General features: G+C 43.4%; 1 protein-coding gene across 1 annotated transcript in view; it reads right to left on the bottom strand.

Annotated features, from left to right (window-relative positions):
• gabbr2 (gamma-aminobutyric acid (GABA) B receptor, 2) overlaps positions 1–17,048 on the bottom strand; it is a gene marked incomplete at its 3' end in the record, with an annotated part of 169,916 nt that overhangs the window by 68,165 nt on the left and 84,703 nt on the right. Inside the window, exons 3-7 of the mRNA XM_084563825.1 lie at positions 16,745–16,915; positions 7,494–7,595; positions 2,878–2,943; positions 2,405–2,593; positions 1,387–1,629 (exon numbers count right to left, since the gene is read on the bottom strand). Coding sequence (XP_084419951.1) covers positions 1,387–1,629; positions 2,405–2,593; positions 2,878–2,943; positions 7,494–7,595; positions 16,745–16,915 — 771 coding nt within the window. The remainder of the gene's footprint in view (positions 1–1,386; positions 1,630–2,404; positions 2,594–2,877; positions 2,944–7,493; positions 7,596–16,744; positions 16,916–17,048) is intronic.

The following is a 17,048-nucleotide window of genomic DNA, read 5'->3' as shown; positions in this document are numbered from 1 at the left end:
GCAACTTAAATTCAGGGTACTCACAATTCACTGCAACGGCAATTTGACCCACTAGACACACAGTGTACGGCTACATTTGCTTAAGTAAAAGATTTAAGTACATGTTCCACGGGTGGTGGGGACATGTTTACGATCAATACGGGTCGATATGCTTATGAAAGGGGAGAGTAAGATTTACTGCCCGCGCAAAAAGGGACCTCTTCGTCTTTTGTGTGCCTGGAATAAAAAGTGAATGAAATGTTACGTGTCCATCAATATCGCTTTGCTTCCGTGGGTCTCTGAGGAAAAGCTCCGTGTCAGGCTGCTCCCGATCAGCAGGCTTGAGTGGGTCTGTGCTGAGGGAGGTGAGAGTTTAGGGATGAGGAATGATGACGGAGGACTTCGTATAGTGCTGCGACGCACAAGAACCCCCCGGCAGCATCGGTCACAAAGGGCTTCAAGACAACGTTCTGTTGGTGCAGCATTTTAATATGTATCTCTGTCTCATTTTTGTTATTTTAGCTGTTAACAGTGCAAGATCAAATTAGACTAAAAGTGTAGACTCTCAGGTTTAATTTGAGGGTCGTCACAGCCAAATTGGAGCGGGAATTTATAACTTCCATGCTTTCAAAAATCCATTATTTTCATGGCCTCCTTCTTTGTTGTCCTCAGTTGCAGTTCAGGCCATTTATTTGGAAAGCCAGTTACGAACATGATATAACAAGAGCATCGTCCAGCAGGCCCACTGGCTGCCTAGGCTGGGAGCAGTGTGGCATCCTCTAATAACAGAGTGGCCTTTCCAAGGGAACAGGCGCTATCCTCTTACAGCTCAACGGGAAGTAAGCGTGAGCACACACACATACACATACACGCACACACGTACGCACAGGGGTACAGTACACACGCAGCTTGTTGCAGTTAGCATAGCCACCAGGATCAATTTTGAAAGCGATGGAGTGAGTCTGTAGCTCCAAATGACATCACTTTAGGCTTCGTTCAGAGACAAGAACGGCTAACCAACACACATCTAGTATTACATGGCAGTGATTTATGCCTCCGTGCGCTGTGCTGGCTCCATGAAAACACAATGAACATTCAGTGTTTACAGGCAAGGAGGCTATATAGCTAAATGTTTGAATTACTGCACCTTCAAAAAACACTTATTTAACGGCAACATGTTCTGTGAGGGTTTGATTGCATTGCTTTAAAGTATGTGTGTGTCTATTTGCCTGCTTATAATGTACAGGATCTAAGGGGACAGAGGGTGATCGGGTAGCTCCATATACAGTATGAAAATGAGTGAAGTAAAAGAAAACCATTTAGACCCCAAAAAATGTGTATACTTTGCCATACGTGTACTTAATGTGTTGCTTGGTAGAGCTTTATTTGACCAGCTCCCTAACTTACCGTAACTCCATAGAAGTTAGTCTCATTCATGACATCCAGCACCATTTTCCCTACTTCGCGGTCATCCACGGTGAAGTTGTGATAGATGTTTTGCCGCTGTTTTACCCGCAGCAGTTCCATCACCCGTGTCAAGGTTTTAGCAATGACCCAAATCCCGTCGTAGGCAAAGCCGTGAAACTTGCTTGCCTCCACACCTTTCTGCTGAAGCTCCCGGCTATACTCCCTCTCGTACTCCTTGGGAGTCTGAAAGACAAGCAAGAGAGAGGAGATTAAGCTATTATATTATTCCAAAGTCATTAGAGTTGTTGTAACTTCTTCCCCCACAAAAAAAAAAAAAAAAAAGGATTTATTTTCCGCACTGCTTGAGACAACAAGTAAATGGAAATAGTCCTGTCTTGAAAAGAGAAGTGTCCTTATGATTAATTTAGGCTGAGCTCTCCGGTTTAAAGACTTGCATCTCAGATACCTTTTGTAAACAGGGTTCTCTGGTACCTCCGCAAAATGTTCTAAACACGATTAAAGGAACACTTTCAGCAAATGCTCTCGCATACAATCACAGGAAAAGTCCATGATGCAGCCACAGGAGTGTTGCAATCATACGTAGAGAAAATAAAAAACTTCCAGTGATGACTAAGCTCAGAGGAAAATAAGTATAAATTTAGTTTAGTAGTATGAAATTCCACTTGCAAAACAATATGTTTGTATCTGGTTGCAGAACTACAACCTTTAATAAAGCACTGCTGTCTTGAGGTGGGCATTTATTGTCATTTGTATCAGTCTGAGAGAATCTAAATTGGACATTGTCAATTGAACATGTGTTCTTTCTGTTGTTCAAGTATGTCTAAACAAGAGCAATCCATGCCTATTAAGGCTGAGCATCTTATTGTCTCATAATAAACGACAAGCCTGGTGGAAACCTCAGCACCAGTGTGACTGTGAGTTTTTTCTCTTTCTATGCTCTTCGAAGCACCTCAGCCAAAGAAACCCTTTCTGGAGAACAACAGTAGGTGCCACTCACCCTGCCAGAGATGCCCTTGATCTGCCGAGCGCTGAGCGGCTCAAAGTCCACACTGATGTAGCCCTCCATGGCCGTGAGCAGCTTCTTCGTGGTGCAGTTGGTGGTGTTGGCCTGTTCCCACCAGTTGCCCTGGTACCAGCCGGGGATAATCCACTGGTATTTACTGCCATACATGTTCAGGTTATACGCCTGGAAGGAGTATTGGGGGGGTTGAAGAAACAGCAGGGAGATACATTATGACAGGACTCTTTGTTACTGTTACTGTTTGGAGAATTCTTGTTATAGCTCAAACCGTCTAAATGATGTGAGGCCAAAGAACGTATTATAATGAGATGAAATTAGTTTCAGTCAGCTTTGGATACATATGTATGACACAGTGGATGTTACTATGGCTTAATCAGATCAGCCAACAGCCCTTTATTTAAATCATGAAGTCAGTGATATAACAGTATAAATATAGACTGACGACTTACACAGCAGAAGACTTTAGAGGCCAGGTTCTCATCAAACTGGCCGATGATGATTCTCACATCGTTGTCCTGAAAAAACATAAAGAAATAAACCTGACATAAACTTAAATGAGATTTCAGCAAACGCCGATACAATATATGATACAGTGCAGTGTGCAATGAGCATGGTATAAAGCGTCATAATTATGGGATTGTGTTGCTGTCAGATTAGGATGTTAGTCTATCTGCGCTAGCTTTTTATTGTGACCTTGTGACTCCCAAGCTTTAATGTTGCAAAACATGTGTGGCATTTCCAAGTTCTTTACTCTGGAACGTCAATTTAGGCACTAGAGATTTAGGAAAAAAGTCAATGTGTGTGTGTGACCCTGCCGCATGCAGCCATGGTGAACAAATGCAGGTATTCATCGATACTCTATGTCTGTCCCATGAGTAAATACATCCATTACAATCCAGACAGTGTCAGAGAGCAGAATTGCTCGCCAATCAGGCTGGAGAGGACACATTTGTACGAGTAAATGGATATAAACTCTCGCTACAGAGACACAACACAACAAAATTGTCCCAAATCTAATTTAACAATTCTGACACAGGTTTGATGAATGTACATCTGTTCAACGAGCATGGACGTGATATACTGACAAAGGTCTGTCATAATTCAAAACTGATGGCGCAGACAGACATGCCAGACAGAGACAGAGTAACAAAACGTAGCTCTGTCTTCTCTAGGCGGCACAAAGGAAAACTGAAGACCGGCCTGAATCATTATGTTACTCAACATTACTCAGTAGCAGACCTACTGTTTAGCTCTGTAATTGGATTCTCATTCTTTAGGAAAACATACTTAATATTGACTGTGTTTTTGCAGCGTCATCCACTTTAAGTGCTACATGCAGCTCTGAAACCTTCAGTTCCGTCTAGTATTGACTGGGTGAAAACGCTTTACATTACAACAACCGTACATTAAAACCTTAACAAAGGGCATGAAAACGCGTCAGGAAAAATCAAATGGATGATTAAAAAAATCAAGTGCCCAGCTTTTATTTCAGTGAAACTATGGTATCCTGGCGTTGTGGATAATGAGACACCAATACAAATACAGTTCATTAAGTCTTCCCTCAGGCAGTCCCCGTACCATATGTCATGCATCCCCTGATCAGAGAGAGCAACTGATCACTGTCATCTTAATTTCAATTCCTTAAAGCAAGATTACTTATTACTAGATAGATAGATAGATAGATAGACTTTTCATCAAATTGAGAAGCTCAGCCTTCTACAGCCTTCTCTGGTGGTTTCTCTTCAGAGCCAGAGAGCATGCTGGGACATTTAAGGGGTCTTTTGTACAGAGCTGTTCCACTTCCTTGGCACAGCCACAATGTGTTATGTGTGTAGATGTGCGAGCAGGGCAGGTAACAACTATGAACTTTTCCGGGGTGCACTCTTGCGCCATTTGGTGTGTATTAGTGTGTGAGACGTGCCAGCGGCTACTCAATAACACTGCTCTTCCCTGAAGGAAAGGCACTTAACCCAAATGACTCCAGCGATGGCCAAGGGCCACAGCCTCACTATAAATTCTAGCCTGCCTGGCAACAACATGAAAAGACTGTGTAGTTGTGGGCAAGGGCATGACTGAGTGTGTTACGTTAGTGCATTACAGATGGACTCGGGCGCTACAGGGCCCCAAATTACCCTCATTGCTTGGTGCTTTTATGTAACCGGCAAAATAATTGTTCTCAAAGAGGGTTGTGTTAGCAGCCTCGACTATTTTATCCGTGACAGGGTTGTTGGTAACTTTATAATGGTGATTTATATGTGATAATGATTTGAGTAATATTGTAGCTCATAAGTCCAATCAGGCTCTTTTAAGGCTTATTAGGGACACACACATGCACACACATAAATGCTGTACTAATGAAGGTCTTTTATGAGCTTGTGGGGGATGTGATTTGTCGACTGGGCAGCAAATGTGTTGCTTCTACCTACTAAAACCATCTCCCCATCTGTTTGTGATGATTACTGAGCAGCGCGTGTGCGGTGCGCAGACATGATCAAACACATACTACCGCTGGACGGATCTCCGTGTGTGTGTATCCGATCGCTAATTGCTCCGACGTGAATCGCGGTTATGAGCACAATTTTCACATTACTCTCTAACTGAAATCAACGGTCTAGTGCTTTCAAAATAACACCGAGCACGTGCCAGAGGTCGTGTCGCAGTGTCAGAACTGGGATACGTTATGGGTCAGCGTTTTGAGCCGGATGTGAGGAATCCTGAGTGCTCAACGTCCGCAGTGTGAGGCTCTTGCTGCAGCTCTCTGCTATTCGGGGATTTGGAACCAGCAGAGGTGCTTCATCAGTTTCATCAGCACCAATAAAAGACCTTACGGAATGGGCGAACTTATAATGATATTTTGAGAGGAACCCATTTATCTTGAGCAGATCCTCTGCGTCTATAGGCCAACAAGACAATAGGTGCTTTCGGACCAAGCAGTTCTGTGGACTTTCTGAGGATAAGTAGCCTCTGGGGGGGGCTCCGCCGGGATAACTACACACCTTCAAGGTCCGTTTTTCTGTTTGCATTTGCAATATGAACGTGAAGTGATAAAACAGCTAGCAAAGTCATTTAGTTCAGCAGGGCATAGAGCAATATGCAGTAAAATAGCATATGGGCGATGATAACTTTATCATTTTTGCTCCATTTTCAAGACAATAAACCTTTCACTGTCAGTGCATTCCTCTATATTTTGTTTCATTTTTTAAGTGTAACACTAAGACGGTTGTTTGAACAGCTAACATACATTTGCACTGGGCCCGTTATTGTACACTTACATCACTCAATGTTCTTTTTGGCCAAAGCAAAAGTTTCCCTGAACGCCCCTAACAGTTATAGGGACTCTAAAAAAAAAAAAAAACTCCTATCGTCCGAAAGCGCAGAATATATAGCATGCTAAATCTTGAGAATTGTTTGCAACATGCTTTATATTATTACATTGCGTGTTATAATGATCACACAGCACCTGATCAACAGGTTAAAGGTTGTGGCTAGAATGAAGCGGTAGATTGGTATGTAATCATAATCAGGGAAAGAAAAAGGCTTTTTCAATTAAAGTTTCAGTGGTTTAAACTCTTCATTGTCAGTGTCTGTGCATTTACAACCAACTTAAAGAAAGCGGTGACTAAATGAAGTGAACTAACTGTATCTGACAGTACAACACATATGGAGGCTTCCCCTGCCATGCAACAACCGCTGTATCACTGAGGCGCAAATTATGGTGGGAAGGGAAACAAACCGTCCCTTGACGTGTCATATTTGAAGGGCAAGAGATCTGAATGGATAATAAATAATTAAGTTATAATAAATAATTAAGCATTTTCGGTCTTAACTTAGATTTCGGGACATGTTTCTCATGCTTTTGAAAGCAAGCTCCCCTCGGTCACAAAAGAAGTGTTCAAACTGAGGACGAATACACTTAACAGTTGCTAAAATTAGAAAGTAAGTGTAGACGTGCTTGTGTTTGTGTGTGCATGGTGTGTGAGCTTGAGCCCGTCCAATAACAAACAAGGGACCTGGGACAGAGAATGAGAAAAAATGCGGCGGAAACATGCGGAGGGCTGTAACAGCGATCCCACAGAGGCGACGGCAGAAGGCTGTTTGAATATTTCAGCTGGAATACTGCAGAAGTGAGTGCTCTATTTGCGGATCACACCGTGACGCCATGGCCCCCTTATCCCCCAGCCCCGCCTCGCGTACACTTCCACATGCACAATTGCACACACTGTAAAAAAAAAAGAAAAAAGAAGAAAAAAGAAATCTGTGTCACCCTCTACCTCATCGTATTACGTAGCCGTCAGGAAGACAGCTTGAATGAGGAGCGGGAAACAGACCATTAGGGTGTCAGAGGCCCCCCGCCCACACCATCCAAACGCTCTGAAAGGATTCTGAGGCGACGCTGTGATTTGCATATTTAGACGCTGATCAAGGAAGGGTGGCGTCAGCTTAAAATGTCAGCCCTCAACACGCAGAGTAACACATATATTTTAGGAAAGACAGCTTATCTTCATGCCACTTCCCGGTCTCTGTTCTTTCCCCTTCTTCCATTTTCTCTCTTCACTTCCGACATCTATAGATAATTTCATGCCTTTTTTTCCTCTAATCTAGCACCAGAAACAAGTGGTGTTAAATGTACAGGCCTGATACGCAACTGCTGACTATACTGTTGGGCTAATTGGGGCGTCTCGTTTCAATTTAAAGAACAGGAGAGGTGAGAAAATAATAAATCCTGCACATGCGCATGTGCGTACGTACGGTGTATCCTTAAATGCCCATCAAGCGTCCATTAGTCAGAGCAGGTTATTAGAGGTCAGTGTAGAGACCTCCCAGTCATTACAGTCTGTTCATTAGAGCTCCACTAGTCTCAGTGAGAACTGCCCTGCTCTGCCCTGTCACAGAGGGAGATACTGGATAAAATATTCATCATCCAGGGTTTACTTTAGGTGGCATCAATTCGCACACACACACACACAAAAAAACATACCAGTACCATACAGTATATATTAAAGTATATGTTAAAGCAGGTTTTTAATTTAGTGCGGATTGTCAGGGCCCCCACTGGATCACTTACCTTGAGCTTTTTGACATTGACACAGGGGTCGTTGGAGAAACTTTCTGTGTCTGCGATCTGAATGTCAGCTTTCTCCAGCTCATTAGTTAGATCATTCCTCACCTGGGAGAGCGGGACAAGGGAGAGGGTAGAGAGGAAAAAGAAAAAAAAAAAAAAGAGAGAAAATACACGAGCGCGGTTAATAATTTACAATGAAAGATCATAAAGTAGCATCTGTGTGAGTCGCTGTCTGTTCTTTTTATTTATTAACCAACTCACTGGCTCCATTGGCAGGACTCAAATTACACTAACTGAACCAGAGTTGGTGATTTAAGTTGATCCCTTGTGGCCTTTCGACTTGATATGTAGTGGCCTACTGGTTTGGTTTGAAGTGCCATGGCAGACAAAAGTGTAAATGTCCATAAGAGAGAACACCATCCTAGATTGGCCCCATGTCACGGTAAAAGCAAATATAAAATGGGTGACTATCATTTCAAAATAACATGTAACAGAAGAATTAGCCAGATATTGTCCTCAAATGGCGTGTGAATGTTGATTATTTTAACTGTGAATGGAAAGAAAGAAAAGCAGCTTGACTTATTAACAATTGCTACTACAGACATTAAAACCTTCACCCTTTTAATAAGACTCGTCCACTGAGGAGTTATAATTTTCACAACATAGTATCCAGTGTGTGCTTGTAAGGCTGAGGTGTTTTTCAGCGAGTAAGACAAGAAAGAACAAATGCACCCTTTAAATTATTTCAGCTAGTTATCCGAGGCTCGCTAAGAGAGAAGACATATGTGTGGTGGTGTAGCTGGATCTGCAGCAGCTGTATGTCTGCTTTGATGTATTGATTCAGTGGAACAGAGGGTAACGCGATCAAAGAAGGAGAATGGAGCAGGTACCCCGCCGGGATGGCGAGATTCAGGTGGTTTATCATACTGCCTTTCGCTCTTTTTCACAAACCTCACGAACACACGCGCTGCGATTCATCCCTCCCGCTCCCCTCCTTGAAGCAACAATTTGAAAATGACTTTTTCACAGCAGACATCTTGTCCTAGCAGGAAAACCACATGTGTAAATATAAATAATAATGGTGGCTCTGTTCCATTAAGGGACGCCGGTGAGCCATCATGCACAGTATCAACTTAATAGAATGCAGCCTTCACTGATATCCTGTGTTGAAGAAGTCAAAATATCTGTCTTAAAAGAAAAAAAATCAAAGGTCTATGGATTTTGTGTCGATTGCTCATACTCTCTGTATGGCTAAATTTTACAAATGTCCTTCTGGCCATGCCCTGCGGCCATCAGCCTCTCCATCCCCACCCGAGAGCATGACATTAGGGGCATGCTGAGAAATCGGAGAATGTGTTCTAATGTGCGTGCCAAGCCCAGTTGGCAGAGACAACATATATTGTAACAGCCAGCAGATGAAGGCCCTGTGTGACTGCCCTATATTTGTCTATCTTGTAGTTTATACTCATATGTGTGTGTCCTGAACGCCTTCTCGTACACGGTGATTAGTCTCACTTCACATGGCAGGAGAAGTAAAATAACATTGACCATCTTGTAACAATACAATGTTCTGCTGGGAACCTTTTGGACCTGGCATTTGTGTGGATGCTACTTAGACATGTACCATCCACCTAGACCAGACCAGGCACCCCCACCCCATAGCAAAGACACTTCTTAATGGCAGCAGCCATCCCCAGCAGGATGCAGCCTGACACAGGCTGACACGCAAAAACAGTTTAGGAACAACTCAAAAAAACACGAAGAACAGCACAAGGTGTTGACCTGGCCTTCAAATTCACAAGATCCCAAACTGATGTGAGGTCCCTCCCCTCAACCCATGGGACCCAAAGGTCCCCACTAACAACATTCTGTTGCCAGACACCACAGGACACTGTCAGAAGAAACAATGTCCATTCTCTGATGAGTCAGAGCTGTTTTGGAGGCACAAGGGAGACCTACACAATATTAGGTCATAATGTTATGCCTGATCGGTGAACTTGCGGTTTGTATTTCTCAAGGCATATTGATACTGTTTTATTTGCCATTGAAACAAACACTGATTGAACATGATCGAGACCTTGTTCTCTGTCAATTCATAAACTCAAAGCTTCCATGTTTCAAACAATTTATTTTAGTTATAGTATGATTTCAATTAAGTATTACTGCTCAAGCACATTAAAGGGGCTGTGAGGATATAAAAACCCACGATGACTGTTCTATTAGTACAATTGCTATTGATATTGCTGTTAAAATTTGTCATTTTGCGTAATCAGCTGAGATTGGTGCCGTAACAAAATCAATGAGTCCTAACAACCTCTACTTTATTTCCCTCATGCCTGTCTAAATGTCTGCCATCATAATCGGCTCCTCCTCTGGTACCCTGGAGGGAGCTCCAAATCACTCCGTACATCACTCACTCGTGTACAAACATTCCCTCCGATGTACTGCTCGCTCAGCTGAAACAACAGGGAGGCCAGAGAGGATCAATACAACCAGGTTTTGCTCTTGAGTAACAATCGGCGTGGTGGTCCGGACAAGGTACGATGGCCCGTTGATTTGAGAGCGGAGCTGAAAGGCCCGGTGCCGTAATGGTAAAAGGAACCTAGTCTGGATGAGAGCCCCGCGTTTGTAAATGTGTGCTGGAGCGACATACAGGTTTGTGGCGTGAGAGGAAACAGTCAAACGCAGACGAGACTCGCAGGAGTGGAACACTTGTACTGTACAACCAAATACACACAAACAAAGCCATTTCACCTCTAGGAATAAAACCCCTGTCGAAAAGGGATGTTTACCGGTTTGACTTTGTGTTTCTTCCACTGAGATGTGAAATGAGAAACGCATCTGTGCTCTGCTGGACTGAGTTAGAGACGGAGGGGACAGATGGATTGAAAGCCGGTAGGAGGGGAAAAATTGAGCAGCTTTCCTGCGTAACAAAAAACATCCACCATTGTTCGGGGCAGCCTGGGAATCCCCGGCAGCAGATACAGAAAAGGAATAATCCCACCGCAGTCCAGGGCACGTGTGCACGGACGCACATACACGCACAAACACAAGCATGTTAGAACACACCCACTTGTGGCTGACAAAAGGAGCTTCAGTGTATTAGGACAGAAAGCACACTAACATAATACTCATATGTTTTCATATGCACATTTCTATCTGCAAGAGCAATAACACATATGATGATGATAAAAGAAACTATATGAAGATAAATTGGTGACTTTTCCCGGGTGTGCATGACAAAATGAGGTATCTTGCCACATTCACACATGCAACCTGAACTGTGGCACAGAGAGAAATATATTTAAAACAGCCATCTGGCTTAGTTTTTGCTACTAATTGTGTATTGTTTGGTGAAGGCACCGGGTCACACAATCGTTTTGCACTGAAGCACTGCACAGGATAATTGAAAGTTTATTAAGAGAAATACAGAGGTAGATAGAAAATATGTGAAGGCTTTGGAACTGGGTTGTGTTTTGAATAACTGGCTAGAGTCACAGAATAGCAAAACACAATTCACACAATCGCCAAAGTGGCATTTGTAAAGTTCGGAGCAGCCACAGTGAGCTGTTAGATGAAGAGCTGCAGGAGAGAGGCTGCACGCACATTCAGTTGCTCACTGGATGACAAGAGGAGGCCAACCATTGCTGACTTCTTTATTAAAAGGACACGCTTGTTCGACTGCCCATCAAATTAAACCGCATTCGGTGTCACCACCAGTAACTACAGGTGTCACTAGATCAACTGTTGTTGAAATCTTTGAGGCTGCAACAGCACAGTGTTAACTGCCGCTTTATTCTAGCTGGATTTAATACTTGGTCAAAACTCTTCTTAGATGTAGATCAGACTGAGCCACAAAAGTTGATTTCCTTAGCTTGAATCAAATGTGCGGTAGATCTGCTGTCATTGTCCTGGTGGATCGCTCATCTTCTACTGAGCTCCAGCAGGCATGGAGCCACCCTGACATTGACCTGTGCGATATCTCAGGAATTTATTTTCCCTCAGTGACAGCAAGCTGTCTTCACACCCTACAGGCATTCCAGTCTGTCTGCACCCTACACCCTGTAGACAGACTATAGTGAGTGTACTGATGCAAACAAGTGCCTTTGATGATTCAGACAGTACTTGCATGACACCGTGAAACAAACAAAATGCTTGTGGTCACTCACACGTAATTTCCGAACATGTTCGCATTGTGGAGCTTTTGGTTTGAGTGTCAGCAGGTGCTTCTTATCCTTCCAGCTGCCTGAGCTTTGTGAATGTGTACGTACACTGTGATAGTGCATTGTGTTTGTGTGTCCACTGGCAGATTTGGAACAGAGACAAAACAACAGAACGTGACGCGTACGTTTTCATACAATTTGGGCTCTGTACGCATGTGGCGATGTGATGGGTCCCTGCGCACATCTGTCTCTCACACTGTGCACTACACGGCCATGCAAATTGCCATGCTAATCCCACAGTTAACTATAATGCCAGTCCAGTGCTTATACGAACCAGCGTGACAAATGGTGGCACAAATGGCTTCCTCTCGTGGCCTTACGTGTCCTGCACAATGGGACGGACATTGACACAACATTACAAGGCTATTTACAGAGTGCACAGCTTGTCAACAGTCAAAGCAAGTGCTTGGTGCCACAGGCCAGTTAGAGTTCCCCGATTCCTGCCCCAAAAGGCTTACAACTACAGCAGTGGCAGTGTGCTGGGTTTTCAGTGACAGTGTGAGACCTGACACAACTCTGCACGCTCAGTCCTGTTACATGTCATGTGCATGACTCCAAGTACAACCAGCAGAAGTCGAGACACTGGCGCCACTTACTAGCTTAGCTTTACTGAAAGAACCTGAATAAGCTAGTAGCTAAAGTAGCGGTAACGATGAACTGCAAAACACCAAGGTGTCTATGAAAGGGAGGGAACGACAGAATGTAACTGTGTGTGCTGAGACCGTACCTCTCGCTAGTTTTACCGATCATAGTGTATAAATATGCTCAGAGGGTACCAGGCAGAGGACAGGATCTTAATCCTGTTCTCAGTCAGGCCTGTCAGCCGAATGACTGATGATTGCTGCTCTGTTCCTGGGTGAGCCCTGTTTGTCTGGCAATCTCAATAATGTTGATTGCTGTGTGTGCGTGTGAGATTGTGTGCAGTGTGGATAACACCTGCAAATACCTTTACTGATCTCTCACTACAATGAACCACCCCCCGCATTAATGGAACATCAATGTCCATCCATAAACGGGATATGTGTGCGCGCGCGCGTTTCAGCGGCGTCTAAAAATAGAAGTGACAAGCTGGCTTTAGCTTACAGGTTATGTTCCCCGGGGACGCCGTACTGTATGTGTGTGCGTGTGATGCGCATGCCACCGCCTGAATCCTTAACTAAGCGTTACATAACATTAACCTTGCGAGCAGTCTCCCTGGGAAATAGCGCTGCAGATCAGTGGAGAGGAGAGAGTGTGGCACGGAGAGAAAAAGACAGATGTAGAGGTGGTGGGAATTACAACAATGCAAATAGCATTATGCAGATCAAAGTTGTTATGCGTGTGCACACATTCATGCTGTACAGTATAAGCAGCAGAGCATTAATGTGTACAGTATCAGGGGTGTTTTAAATCCAATAAATGATGCAATTTAATCACGTTGTTTTTACTCTTCCACGTGTGTTTAATCTTGCTTGTTTTTGAAAGCCTCTGAAAAAAGGAGTTACTCTAATTATTATAAATTAGGCACGCTTTTTCTTCCTGAAACAAGCACAAACATTGGTTTTTCATAACTGCTCAATAACAGTTGCGGGCCACCACAGGATTTAATTTGTCTTAGCGCGGCTTGCAACTTGCAGAGCCAGGGCAGGTTCTTACAGCGAACACGTGCTTGGAATATGCCGCCTTCATATGGGGTCATGTTTACCGTGTTCACAAGAAAAGTCCACATCAGTGCCCCCCTCTTGTGGTATTTACAACGCTGTAAGTGGAAAATTACAATTCGGTCCGAGTTCATGAGCTGTGTACACGACGTCCCGTGACGTTACTACAGGCTTGAGGCTTTCATCAAGTCTATCAGTCTGATTCTGTCTGTGTATCAGCAAAATTAAGAACACTGCATTTTAATTGTATAATTAGATAATTGGGAAATGACTCTAAGATTATCACATTAGCTCTGATAACACAGAAATAAAATGTCGTCACCATAGATATATTGTGGACAGTATTGTGTGATCAGTTTGGCTGTAACAATAAAACACATTTCTGCAAACTGCAATATTCAAATAACAGTTCCTACTTCACATCTATTTTAAGATTCGTCGTTGTTTCACGCTGCTGCGATTTCCCGATGAACCGAAACGCAGCGCGCTCTGAACTTGACAGAGGATTGGGCGAGACGTGAAGTATGGAAGCGACTCTTGCATATTTGTAAATCAGGATTAGAGGCCAATCTCGTGGCAGGTTGATTGAATCGGGCCGTCTGTCTTCCAACCCCCGTCCTAAGCCCCTTGGTGCTTTCAGGACGGGAGCGATAAAGGGATTTGGTCTCTCTGAGATTTGCAGTGAGAGTTCTTCTGCACACCCCCCACCTCCACCGCTACCTCCACCTCCACCTCCACCTCCCGCCCCTTCGCCGCTGAGCAGATTGTTTTCAACAGGGGCCCGGAGGCAACAGCACACAATACGTTTCTAAAATTCGTGTCTTCGGTGCCTCTGCCACGGCTCTTTTTAACCAAATGTTCCCATGCTGCCGTTTGTGCCATCATCCCAAAGCATGACACATTGGTGGGTTTTGTTAATGTTCAACCCTCCCACAAATGGGAATATGTTTGTCACACTTGTTCAGATCCATTTTGGTGTGAGATGACATGAAACTTTGGTTCAATTTGAACGTCATTTCTTCCATTTCTCCTTTTAGAAATGCTTATTCTTAATATTAGAGGTGATTCAGCCGGATAAGGCAAATCTGTGCATGTTTCGTGTTCTCAAGCTGAAATCCAACTTCCATATATATCCTCCAGCTTTAAGATATATTTCAGTTCCAATGCTGAGTCCACACAGATAATTCTCTTTATCTTTTCACAGTTCAAGTAATGTAGGCTGGACTCTGCATCCTGCTTATTTATTGGGGGAGGGACACTGAACCTGAGAACAGATGGTATGTAGTAAACATAAAAGGCATTTAAATCGAGCCACTCTCATTTTCAGCTCTGGGCCGGAGCAGCAGTTCTGTATCTAAACAGAATCCGTGACAGATTTTTAAGATATTCTCACCATACGTCACTATCTTTGATGCTGGTCTCACCACTAGTTCTTTAGAGAAGCGTTCAAATTCGTTTACGCGTTGTGAGGAATGGCTACACTGGTCATAATGCTGCGGACAGGTTGCAATAACACTCAAGAATGGGGATAATGGTGCACTTTTTCTGAGACATTCACAGCGTTGACCTCGGCTGCGCACGTAAAAAAGCAGCGCTGCAAATATGTGCGAAAAAATGAAAGTAAAGAGAGGACAACAGGACGACGCCCGGCTCGTCGTTCACCTCCGAACAGCCGGCCACAAAGGCCAAAGGAGTGGACAGGACGTAAAGGTCGGCCCGTGGCTTTCAGTAAGCTATAGGAACTTCTACCTCATAACGACACAGCTGCCCCACATGAGCACAGCGGGCAAGAGACTTGTTAGCATTTGTTTTTTCAACATTTGCAGAAGAGCCTGATGCGACTTCACCTACTTCTGAGGCGCACGGAGGAGGGGGAAAAGCTTGCACTTGTATATGGAGCAACCTTTTTAGACCGAGACAATGAGACACCTGCAAAAGTGGGTTAGGCATGTGATTGTGGTTTGGCTTTAGGCCAATATTTGTCCCAGGATGACTTCTTTGGCTCATTAGCTTAAATTTATACGTGGATGGTTGTTGTTGTTTTACTTTTACCTTTAGACATAATTTGAAATGTTATTTGCAGTGTGTTTTTAATGACCCTGATGAAGACCCCAAGCCAAAATGCATTGTCCTAATAAAGTTGTTCCTTATACTATCAGTGTTTTCGAGCTTTTAATGGAAAAAAACTGGGACATTTATCTTTAAATTCGATTCCAACTACCTGTTCAGTTGTACTTGATTATTCACGACTTCTTTCTTTACTGTATTTGTATTCATTATTTTAAGCCAGTCATGAAGACATCTGTATAGTCAGCTGTTATAGGATATATTGTCGCTTTTCTCCTTCCTATTCAAGACGATCCGGCTTGGCTGCATGTAAACACTGTTTTCTATTACAAAAGCCGTACTCCAACGCCTGCTCTCGTCTGTTCCTCCGATGCAAAAGTAAATAGATTATTTTCTTGAAAACATTTCCCTTAGCTTCAAAATGGGTCATTTCCACATCTCTCCCAGGGTGGAGTTTCATGGGAATACATCCCCGTCGACTAGTGGAGAATACACTGAAGCTAAATTGCTGCCCACTCATGTTGGCATCATCTGAATGATAATTGTACAAAATGTCAATCAGTGTTCAGCGCTGTTACTACTCTCAGCCTCTGCATTTGCATGAGATAAAAAAAAAAACATCTCCCTGACTGAGGACATATTAAATGCTTTATGATAGCGACACATCAGCCTTCACCTTCAGAACATGAAAAAGTAAATCTCCAGTAAAGAGGCGATGGCACTGACTTTAACAACTTCAATGCAGCACATAAACATCTGTAAACGCTGCTGTTATGACTCAGGCTTGTAAAAGAAGTTCAGTGTTGGGCTTGTGTGTGGTAATACAGAGGCATTATATTAATTATTTACATATCCGTTCACCAGTGTGAGACTTTAACTTCTCTACTGCATGTTTATACTCACGTGCTAGCTTTTATCCACCACGAAAAACTACAGAAACGATTCAGACTTCCCTAAATTCACATTCTTTTCATTTAAGTTCCATGAAATTATTAATGCTGTTATATTATTCCTGTTGTCTCTGATTTAAATGACTGATCTGTTTCACCCTGTGTGTTCAAATTTAGTTGATGAACCGGATGACAGAAAGCATTATTAACATCATTTAAATGAAACATTAGAAACCAGTTATGAATCAATCATCCATAGAGGTTTTTCCTGCCACCACTCACACGACCCCAGGTTCTTTATTGATGTATTTATTCCTGCTTTCCTTCAGAATAGACGACACGCAGCTCCTTTGTGTGAACTCTGGGTTGCAGTGTCTCACTACGCTTCCTCAGATCTTCTTGACTTTACAGGCGTTGAAAAAAACAGAACTCACCTCTGAGAACCTCTGAACATCCTGCGTGAGGGTCCCCACGCGGCTCCAGTTGTAGTAGTTGAGAAACTTGACTACTGCGGGGTTCACAGCATTGTCCGATGGGACGGTGCGGAAGAAGTTGGGGTACTTTTTCTTGTCTGCCAGAACTGGGGTAGTCGCTGCAAAGGACAGCTGTAATAAAAAAAAAAAAAGAGGAAGAAATACAGTGAGCAGTGAGTCTTTATGTAGGTCATAAAAAGTTGTAGCTTTGGTCGGTAGATCTCTGGCCCTTCTGGGATTAAACCATGTGACTGTGGCAAAGACA

Source organism: Chelon labrosus (genome assembly GCF_963514085.1).
Source record: "Chelon labrosus genome assembly, chromosome: 16".
Taxonomy (NCBI): Eukaryota; Metazoa; Chordata; class Actinopteri; order Mugiliformes; family Mugilidae; genus Chelon; species Chelon labrosus.
Note: the sequence above shows the minus strand (reverse complement) of the source record. Positions and strands in the feature narration are given on the sequence as shown.